The following is an 11,652-nucleotide window of genomic DNA, read 5'->3' as shown; positions in this document are numbered from 1 at the left end:
TCCCATCTCTTTATGGGAAACTCCCACTTTCCCCTTGACCCTCCCATGAATCCATAAGCATGACACAGAAAAGCGCAATTTGCCATTTTCAGTTCCCGCGACAGGCAGTCTGCACTTTTACCTCAGTGCGGCCTGTTTGTACATACCTCGCCATGCTTTTACGCGCACTTTGCAAAACAAATACGCCTGAAGTAGGCGCAAAAGTGTGAGTACATCTGGCCCTCAGTGACAAGACTCTGCGTTCATAGGGCTGGCCTCGCATTGCTGTGGTCCAGCCAAAAACTGCTATAAAAATGCTTGAAAAATCCTAACACAAAGAAATGTTGAATGGGTCAACATTTGATCTTGCTGGTGCTAGCTCAGCTACTGTATATCCAGTGTCCTGGTATTCAGCAGGGCAGACGACAGAAGCCTTCACCGCTAGCTATCACCCTGACACTCGCTCCCTCAGCGAGCTCTACTGACAGCCCTCCTCTGCAATGCAAATGCCCACTTCCACATGAGCAGACCCATCACTAGCACTCCCCATACACTTGTATTCCATGTCATTACCCCCGGGGACCCTTACACACACTGTTCCTCTCTTCTACACCTCATGCTGCTACCCTTATCTGGGATGGGAAGGGGGCTGGGGTTGGTTGATGCGTTGGTAGCCCTAAAGGAGGGCTGCCACGGGCCGTTTCCACTCATGCCTCCTGTCAGTCACATTCCTCTCCTTGCCCTCCAGCCATGTGTACTGTATTTCATTAGTCCTGATTTTTGCTGACAAATGCTGGCTGTCGTGCTGTGCAGCCCCCTTACCCTCTCTATGGACACTACACCAAAGCACAGCTAGATCTGCCTTACAAATGAGCTCCCTCTGGTACCACCACACAAGTGTGTCATTACAAGTGACCACAGATATACAGCACATGCTGTGTGTCTATGGAGAGTATACACACAAACACGCATACACACTTATACAGACATGAGAATGGCTGTTTCAACTCTGAAAGTATGCCTTCAAGCTGTCAACATGACCCTGTGCCTCCCTCTTACTACTCTCCTCTTTCCTCATTTTTTCAACTATTCTGTGACTTCATCTCCCTCTAATCTCTCTCACATTCCTTACTCACCCCCTCTCTCTCCCAAAGGCATAAGGTCCAGCCAGTGAGATGTCAGCTCCGATTAGCCACATTGGGTGATGTGTTTAAGTGTGTCCTTCATTATTGAGTAAAGTGACATGTTCTCTGCTACATTTGCCTGGGCCTCCTAAACTGTCGTCTTGTCTGTTTGGATATTTAAGCTAGTATTTTCTCCTCTCACTTTCAACATACACACAAGGACACACACGTACACACCCCTCTATTCAGGGCCATAGTTTATCATCCATGTGCGCACCCCTCCGCTCACTCCCACTCTTTCTCTTTGTGTCTGCGGGCAGTGGCACACCTGTGCAAGCCTGTACAGGGACCCACAGATGGATTGTCAGTTAGTATCTGGGCCTTGCACTCGTCTGCACTGCCATGCCCGCCGGCCTGAAATAAAACCAGACTCTTCTGGTTTGGCTCCGCTGGTATAGGTGATGCTTCACAATGCCAAACTGACATCAGATCATCTGAACTGCACAGCATCAAAATTAGCCACACCCGCACAAGTTAGTGTATACAGGCAGTGACATTTAAAGTCAAAACCAAAACCTACCTACACACATACTGTTTTCCCCATCACACACAAACCCAAGCTCTATAACCCAGATCACAGCCATATCACATGACTGAATCTCATAGCCAGGCGGGCGAGCAGTCTTCAGCCACAACCAGAAATAGGTTAAATAGACTAAAAATATCAAAAACATTAATAATTCAGTTTTTTTTGTTAACCTGTGCTTCAGAAAAAAATAGCACACTTCTCACTGTGAAGTGGCTTAATGGGCAGGTTGTGCAGTGGATTATTTTGGTATTTTAAGCAACGTCTCCCCCAAGAGCCGGTAAGCGAGATGTGCCCTGAGCAGTGGGAGGGGAAGCAGCATTGTACTGTCATCAGAACTAATGTCACAGATGGGGTCAGAATACGGTCATCTGTAACTCAAAGAAAGTTCTTCATTTTGGTGGGTGATTTGGGTCACAAATTTGACTGTAATAAATTAATATCAAGCAATAAAAATAAAATAATGCATTTATTTTTGTTCAGTCAGTCTACCGATATATCTCATTTACTGTTATTTTCACACAAATAATTCTTTAAATGCAACAAATCTTGGACTGTAACAGTTTTACAACAGCACTCATTGTAGCAACTAAAAAGAGAGTACAATATTCTGTATGAAAAGAAATTTCATGATGAAACAGATTTTCAGTGGGTGTTGTTTATTCTCCAAAGGCAGTTGCAGAGTGCAGATCCTGCTTTTTTTCAAAATACCCTTGGAAGCCAATCCCCTGGGGAGAGGAAGGCTTCTCTAAATATGTGGCTAAACTACCACACAGAAAAATGAGCCGAACAAAGGATAGGGGTGCGTGTGTGTGTTAAAGGGGTACCAGAGGAGCAACTGCAAGACAGAGCGAGGCGGAAGGTGGAAAACAAGCTACACTGTGTGGCTCCAACAGTTACCCTGTGTGTTTTAGTCTATTTGTAGCATTTCTGCTTCAGGGGTGTGTATATTCGTGTGTATGTGTGTGTGTGTGTGTGTGTGTGTGTGGATTCAGTTCCCTTAGGAGCACTCTGGTACAGCAGCTCTTTACTGGCGCACACACATGCACGCACGCACGTACGCACGTGGACGACTATTTTGACGGACATGCGTCAGAGCCGTGCAGCAGTCTTGCGCCGTAGCCATGGTAACCATCATTTTATTAACGTTCACTTTAAGTTTGTGTTGATGTTCAGAGGCCAGATGGCAAAGCGCAAATATGACCCAGAGTATTTCAAATGTGGATTTTCTTACATCGATGGATAAGAAGGGACAGAAACCCTAGTGTGTGATATGCAATGAAGTGCTTTCACATGAAAGGATGAAATTTGCTTGGTTTGAATTTTATAAAAGTGGGTAGCGACTTAATGACCATGGGAAAATGTGGGTCACAGGCTGAGACCATTTTGACCCTGACCTACAGTATAATAAGTATGAATCACAGTGTAAAAAAAAAAAAAAGTCTACCTACACGTGTACAACAGCCCCCGGACCTCCAGACTTTTTATGACACCACCTGCTCCTTCTATTCATCAGTGTGATTTGACTTGGATAATTCATTCAGACACAGGCGAGGTCACAGACATAAAACCATTACAGTACCTGTACCTACAAAGCCCTCTTTATTTTCATCTCAATAGAACAACAAAGGTTATAAAAAAAAATAAAAACACAGACATCAGAGACAGACTCCTGTAGCCATTCAGATGAGCTGTAGCCATTCAACTTATTGTAGTGCTGAGATCAGCTGGTAGTACGTTTCTTTAGGAGAAAACGGATGGTGTTCAAATGTTTTAACAAACACCTGGGTCCTTAATTATGTGTTTGTAATTACAGAGGCACAGAGATCTTACAAGAGCCAAAAACCCAAATAAAGCATTTAAGTTCACAGTCAGACATGCCCATTGCTAATAATAAAAAGGAAAAAACATAGTGGGGGCAGTGAAGCTGCAACAGTATTTTACTTTAAACTCAAATGTTAAATTCACAACATATATCCCTGTTTAATTCATAAAGCAGAAAAAATATTTTAAAGAAGAGAAGACCTTGAGTATGCCTGTTTCAACTTCCACTCCACTATGATCTTCTTCCTGAGAGCACGCACACTTGTTAGCCAAAGGCTTTATTCTAACGAGTCCCCTCTCCCTGACTACAAGGCCTCCAATCCTGCCAGCACCGATTGGCTTCATGCTGACCAGTCCGCTCCACCCCCACCCCCCCACCCCCCCCACCCCCACCCCTGCCCACTCAACACAGGCACATGCAGTACACACACACACTATCATACAATACACCACACTCATACTCCGCCAACCTTCACAGAAGTAGCAGTGAATTATTCAACCTTTGCAGCATCTAGGCCGGACCACAAGTGAGCTCGGCTCTAGTTGATAAACAGGTGGATAGCACGCACACAAAAGAATGGGTGTATATGTTATGTTCACGTGCAAAGCCCAATGGAAGGCTAGGAGGTTTGCAGCGTTTCGAGGAACGGCTCCATCACACGGCAGCCTCATTTCTAAAGCACAAGGTCGGCTACTGTCCGCAACAGAGCCCTGCTCTGCCCCTCGCTTCTCGTACACTCAATTACGGATAAGCTGAGCACTGGCCCATACACACAATCAGACATACAAACGTACGTCAATGCACGCACGCACATGTATACAAAGATACAGGAATCCACGTGCACTCAAACAGCAGACTAACAGGTATGTGCGCAGCACAGGGCACACCGCGAGAGTAAGAGAGCGGGAAAGACAGAAATGGAGACAGAGGGAGACGGAGGCAATTGAGAGGGAGGGGATCTACTTAGAGTGTTGACATTGCAGGAGCCCACATGTGTGTGCCGGAGAATAATCTTCTCCCTGCTCTCATTGGGTTTTTAATGCGGGTGCTATTTCCATAAACCTGCCTCCTGAATCACTGCCAGCCTCTTACACTCCCCCCAGGTCGAGCTGTACTAATACTCAGAGTAAATGCATGCAGCAAACACATTTTCACCGTTGCCTCTCCAAGACAATCACTGTTGTACACAATGCTAGCATGACAAAAAGGGGAGGGTGGCATGTTGTTGTGTGCTACAGCAAACAGACTTGCTGCAGCGACTGAGATTATTTCTTGGTTCTGCTGGATTTGAGGAGTGGCAGTGAGAGGACAGAGAGTTTGAGCAGAGAGAGGGGGATATGGTGGCGGATAGTGTGAAGGATGCAGGATTTTGTCATGATGCTGAGCTGGGTGGAGTTAATCTCCTGCAGACTTGTGTAGAGAGCTGTGACACTCACAAAGCACACACACACCAACTGCTGTAGAAACAGCCACTGGGCCTTAACTGGCACTGTGTTACCGTTGTATGTTTTTTTTAACAACAAATTATGTCATAAAGGAATAATAAGTGTCCAGGTCATCGGAAGATGCTTAGATTTTACTTGGTAAGAGGGAAAAAAAAAAAAAAAAAACATGTTTGGGGGTTTTACAGTTACACATGCACGCATATTTACACACACAGAAGCAGTCGTAGGGTTATGTAATATAAAAAGTAGTGCGTCTCTATCAGCACGAAACAGCACACACATGAAAGCTACGAGCCTCACTGTCGTGGGCGGTGCGTGATAGTGGCAGGCTGCCATGTGCACATGTTTTTCTTCCCACCTTTATACAATGCTATCTGTATCTACATACGGCTGGCTGCAATGCAAAGCCAGCTTACCACACACGCACAAACATACACAGCTAATAGAGCCAAGCAACACACACCTGGTAAACTGTCAGAGTTTCTCCTATCCGCTGGCCAAACTTATGTCAGGCACTCGTGTCCCCAAGGTTCCCATCACACTTCACCGCAGGAATCTATATTCCAGTCCAGTACACTTCCATTAGGCCATACTGTTCCTTTCAGCAGCTAATGTGTAACAGGGGGACACGGATAATAACATCCAAGAACACAAGCACTTCTTTCTGATAATAAGAGGGACGCTGGGTTGCGTGTGCTAGCATTTGAGTGCATGCAAACATACCGCATTTTGAACAATCATACGATACCTAATGTAACTTACAACTTAAAATTCAATTGTTAAAGTTATAGTCTTTAGGATTTTAATCATCAAAACAAATTTGATTTGATATAAATCCAATGTGTCAGCATCCTGTAATTGCTTCTCTATATAGTAGTTTGTACAGCTTTTTTGTTTCATTATTAAAAGTGCATACAAGCACACAAGCAAATCAAAGACAACAATCTATGCACATACCAGAAGTTACGCAGACGACAAAAGAAACAACATTCAATCACGAGTTCAGTACTACCACGGTGGATGACACAGTTGACTATGTTCTTTAGTGTATTTAAACATGAATCCTCTCAGCCTAGGGCTGGGTATCGTTCAAAATCTTTCGATCCGGTGCCAATTTCGATACCTCAATTTCGATACCGGTTCCTAACGATACTTTTTTCGATACCATATGTTTTAAAATCCATTTCAACATCAACAAAAATACATTAAACACAAAGCTTTTATTTTCCACCTTAACTGTGAATCAAAACAGTTATCAAAATAAAAAAATTCTGGTAAAACTGCTCACTCAGAGTAACATTAATAAAAGTGCCTTGCCTTGCAAGCTCAACCTGTCAGTCAGTCATCAGGGCAGAGAAACCACCGTTGTGGCTGCTTGTCTAAGAGGAAGTGTAACGTCAACAGCACCGCGACCGCTTTCAGCTCGCCATTAATATCATATCGCAGCAAACGCTGTCTGCGTGAAGTTTTAAAAAACTGTAACCACACTTGAAACCAACCGTGACTCTCTGTGACTTTAACAAGACTGCAGACAGTTTACTCCGTCCGCACCTCTCCGTGTGTGCGTGTGTGTGTGTGTGTGTGTGTGTGTGTGTGTGTGTGTGTGTGTGTGTGTGTGTGTGTGTGTGTGTGTGTGTGTGTGTGTGTGTGTGTGTGTGTGTGTGTGTGTGTGTGTGTGTGTGTGTGTCGGTCGGAGCTCCGCTCAGTGTCAATATGCAGAGAGGACAGATAAGCTTGCGCTTACACGCTCAGATGCTTTTGGAACCGAAATTTGGCACATTTTTTTCGATACCATAAAAGTATCGACTTCGGTACCCAGCCCTATCTCAGCCCACACTTTATTTGCGTGCGCTGTAACAAGAGTAGACACTCAAGACATGTTTGCTGTCCTAATTGTTATTTTGAAATGATACTAAACTGTAACCACAGGGGATGCCAAATCAACCATGACTGAAATCTTAGGGGTTATTACTAAATATTTTCTCTTGCAGAGGTTAGGGATTCAATGCTTTGCCCAAGAACATTGCAGGTGACACAGGGTGTGAAGACTTAGCCAAACATTCTAACGCTCCATCTCATGAAACTCAAGTGTGTGCATGCTGTGGGCTTGTTTTTGCTCAGTATTCAAGCAGAGGGCTCTTCATGAGATATAGAATATCTTGTTAGGTAGTACAATTTTCATTCATTGTCCTACTCATTTGCAACAAGTAAAGTCCAGCAGGAGTTTTGTGTTTCGACATTAATATTCAGAACATTTCAAATAACAGATAACCAGGTAATCACGCCGGTCCCAGCCCCCCTGCGAGAGAGCAGCAATGCCAGGGTTAATGACAAAACGCAGACGTTAATAACTCATAGCTCATCTCTGGAGAAGTCCTAGTTTACATTAATTACAGCATAGCCCCTGGCAAACTGCATATCAAGCAGGATTTTGCAAACAAACAACTGGCATATCTACTTACCATCAAGCAGTGAAGCAACAGGGGTCATATCACAAAAGATTTAGGAGCCAGGAGGCTCAAGAGAGAAGGACAGGAGAGGCGATCGGAGGCAGTCAAATGCACAAACACACATTTCTGCACATACAGAAACACACACAACACAATGAAGCATGACATTTATGTGTGAAATGAGTTGTATATTTTCTTTTGTTATAGTGTAGATGATTGTCATTCTTTAAATGTATTTGTTTTTGTGAATAAATCTCTCCCCAGCGGTTGGTTCATCAATCGGTGAACAGGATCTTTAGGATGTTTAGGGAAACTGGCATGCTACTGCAATTGTGTGTAGCTAGTGTTGTAGCTGCTTGCGCTGTGTGTTGATGCAGTATTATAGCACAGACTCGGTGTCCTTGGACCGCTGGTGTTTGAGTGTGTGAGTGAAGTTGAAGGGAAGGGAACAGCACAGCAGCCTCGTCTGTGAGGCCTGACACTCATCAACGTCTGCCTGTTACATTTCTATGACATGCTCTGTCTCAGGAAGAGCAGCAGCAGAGGAGCAATGGGAGACAGGGGGATGCAGGGTGGGGTAGAGGAAAAGTCAGCAAGAGGGCTAAGGCAGGACTGAAAGGTACAAGGATTTCATTTCTCACAAGTGGTACAGGCAAAGTTACTGAATGTGTGTGTAGAAAATGCAACATGCAAGGCTGTGTTTTCTAATTCTGTACATACTCTGTGTGTCATGGCTGTAATTGGGGGTTATTAATGACTATGAGGCGTGAGAGAGAAACTTACTGAAAAGCCAGACTTTGGACAAAAAACAGTAAAAGAATCAGAGAATCCTTTTATAACACATCACTGAACACAGTTATAACCTCATGAACGCAACCTCTGGAATTATGCGAAAAAAAAATGTTTTCCTTTCTCTGTCTTCCATCTTATTATTCAAATGCAGAGGAAAAAGGATGAGAATAACGCCCTCCGGCCTCGCGCTTGGCTAATTTGCAAGATAAACGAAACAACGTGTTTTTCAAGAAAGCCACCAGAAATATTGTCAAAGTTTGTGGTAGTGGCATTTGCATGTTTAACTGAAACATGTGCCTTTTGGCTGGGTTTCTCAGGCTGTTTATGTCTACTATCAGAGGGGGTGTTGGGGGAGAGGGGAGGGGATCTTTACTGATGTTTCTCCCTGGTGCAGGCTTGATTTGATCACGTTAAGCCACGCTGCCTCTGTGTGGAGCCACATCAACCCACCCCTCCATCTTTCTATCTATTTCTAACAGTCTTTCCACACCAAAGATACAGCTCTGCACAGGTGTACATACTCACACACACAAATGCTTAAACAAAACGATCAATATATGTATAAAACGTAATTGCAAGTGAATTCAAATTTCATGAGCACCATTTCTCCCCCCCAAAAAAACTGTCATTCTATGCTATCACTTAAAAAGTGTGAGGCAGAGTGGTCTGATCAATGCTGGCAATATCCCCTGGAGACCAGACACATGGAAAAGTTGAAACCGGGCCTTCAAAAGGTTGAGCTATTGATTGAATTGCTTTCCAAAGTGTTTTTCATCTCTGGGACTATACAAGGAGAATGCCGGCTGGTGTGCAGCTGGGTGCAGATGGCATGGCTGACCACCATAGAGAGAAAAGAGAGGGAGTGAGAAGAGGAGGGGAGACAGACACTTACCCCTGGCAGTGTTTTCTGTTCATGGAGGGCGTTCTGGGCTTTGATGGCCGACTCTCGGGCGCAGTAGGTGAGGAATGCACAACCTGCAACAGAGGCACGCCACATATGAACTTGATAAGAATTACATACATGCGTAACTCAAAATAAGAGTTAAAGAAACAAAAACATTTAAAACATTACAAAATGATGCAGCAGTTTAAACAAAATATCAACAAAGAATATTAAGAGAGTGATACAATTACAAAGCAATTGAGAGAGAAAGAGAAGAGAAAGAGTTCTCATGTCCAGACACTGAGTAATTAACACAATTAAGAAACCAAATCTGTAAAGCAGAACTCATGATCTGCGGTTTCATGAGTCAGTGAGAACACAAAGCTCCTTGCAAACCTTTCTTGACATAAACAGAGCAAGTTAATGAAAACAGGCAACCGTGCAATAGACCAGGCTATATGTGGACACTTTTTTCTAGGGGGCAAGAGGAGAGGAGAAAAAACAAAACAACAAAAAAGTAGGAGATGAGCTGAGAATTCTTTGGTTGAATTGCCAGGCCTGTCCAGCCTCCCCATCCCTAGTGCCATGTCCTGTCAAGAGCTCCTAGCAGCCCGGCCAGCACCCCCACCCTGAATGCTTGTGACAGCAGCCGAGACAAAAGAAACAGGACCGCAGGAGAGTATTGGGGGGGGGGGTAGAAAAGGAGAGAAGAAGGGATGAGATCAGTATAGGGATGGAGGTAGGAGGTAGACACTGACAGAGAAGAAGGCAGGACAGGACGTGGTGTTAAAACTCTCCAGGGTGAATGCTGCCATGCGTGCACACACACATCTGTCAAAATCACTGAATACATAAAGATCAGAAGTAGGGAGGCAGGGAGGACGAGAGATGGAGAGAAACCAGATGGAGTATTGAGGCAATCATTTTCCCCCTGACTGTCTGAATAAATAGATTTGCTTGTGTTCTATTAATAAGGTTCATATGGGTTACCATGCATCATATTTCTGCCACTCTGTGGATGGTTTATTAGAAGCCACTGCATTTTGGATCTCATTTCAACAGCCAAATGTATTCAGTGGGTGGTGATGTATTAAGTGTCTGTACACGGACAATATTCCAATTCGTATTTTTTGTTGTTGCATATGAGATCACTTTTAACCATCAAAGCATTCACTATCCATTTTTTGACATGTGCCTGTGTGGGCTATGTATATCTTTTTTGCCATTTCAGTGACCCTTGCACTGGCTACGTCTACACTGTAACCTCTGCAGGACTGCATCAAAAAGAAGGGTTAAAATGCCATGTCATTCATTGATCCATTTATTGACCTGCAACCTGTTTAGCCTTGCTGCTCTAAGTCTAAGGTGTTTGTCAACACGTGTGTGTGTGTGTGTGTGTGTGTGTGTGTGTGTGTGTGTGTGTGTGTGTGTGTGTGTGTGTGTGTGTGTGTGTGTGGGTGCGGGTGTGTGTGTGTGCACACCTGCCTATATACAGAAAGTATTTGATCACTCTTACCTAAATCCCATTAAATTCTTTCTGTTCTATTTTATGAAGCTCCTCTTTTTGTTTGGGACAGTCAATCTGCACCCCCGCCACGCTTTTCAGTATGAGAAAGACAGATAGCGATGGAGTCCGTCCAGGGTGGTGACCTTTGAGGTGGCTGACTGGTGTCGCGGTGCAGCCCTCCCCATAGCCTCCCTTGTCCCCGCGCCCCTAACCTAATGATTTCCGATGGCCCACCACGCAAAATCATTCAATCACTCACAGTTCTGTCTAATTCCCCTTCTCTTTTCTGCGTCAGCTTGTAAAGAATTACCATGACTGCGGAAATGTCACTGTTGTTTTGGGTTTGTTTGTTTCTCAAATGGTTAAGGGTAAAGGAGGGAGTGGATCCATTTTGGTGGTTGTTTTTCTCTCTTTTTTCACTCTCTCTGGGCTTGTTGTTGGTTTACTTGACAAATGCTGGCCCCATCTCTGAATAAGAAACAAGTATTTTGCATTACAATCACAAACGCGGTTTATTTGTTAATGTGTAATGCATAGGGCATTGAGAATAAATTAATAACAACCACAACACTAGCAAACAAAAGGGAAACATGAACTCCATTTAAATGTGATTCTGTGCTCTTTAATGTATGGCTTAATAAGAATTTGCAGGCCACAGGCGAAAAAGCTTTAACAACTCCATAATTGGAATCCAAACACGTACAAATTGCCAGTGCTGCATTGCATACCAAGTGCAAAAGTGTGAGGGGAAGCATGATGAAATAGTTTGAAACACAACAAAAAGCCACTGTAATCGGAGCCTGCTGACACAGCAATGGGGGAAGCCTTCCCATTGTGAGGCGATGATCCTCTGCATCATCTGATAGAAACCTAAAACAGCCTTATCTCACACATCAATTTCAGCTCCAAAGAGAAGAAATTCCGCCTCCTCCTTACTCCCTTTTCTTCCTCCTAGTGTCGTATCCTACTTCTTAATGATATATTTTTAAGTGTGCGCGGTGTGTACTGGGAACTAGGGCTGAGTCTCTCCATATCCACTGTGTTGAATTGGCATGTAATTA

The 11,652-nt window shown here is 44.0% G+C and overlaps 1 protein-coding gene across 14 annotated transcripts in view; it reads right to left on the bottom strand.

Annotated features, from left to right (window-relative positions):
• Window positions 1–11,652, bottom strand: part of celf5a (cugbp, Elav-like family member 5a) — a 202,058-nt gene that overhangs the window by 177,407 nt on the left and 12,999 nt on the right. For all 14 annotated transcript variants that reach the window (XM_039811678.1, XM_039811681.1, XM_039811679.1 and 11 more), the window contains exon 2: window positions 9,094–9,176. In XM_039811678.1, coding sequence (XP_039667612.1) covers window positions 9,094–9,176 — 83 coding nt within the window. The remainder of the gene's footprint in view (window positions 1–9,093; window positions 9,177–11,652) is intronic.

The sequence above is a fragment of the Perca fluviatilis genome, chromosome 9 (genome assembly GCF_010015445.1).
Source record: "Perca fluviatilis chromosome 9, GENO_Pfluv_1.0, whole genome shotgun sequence".
In the NCBI taxonomy this organism is placed as follows: Eukaryota; Metazoa; Chordata; class Actinopteri; order Perciformes; family Percidae; genus Perca; species Perca fluviatilis.
Note: the sequence above shows the minus strand (reverse complement) of the source record. Positions and strands in the feature narration are given on the sequence as shown.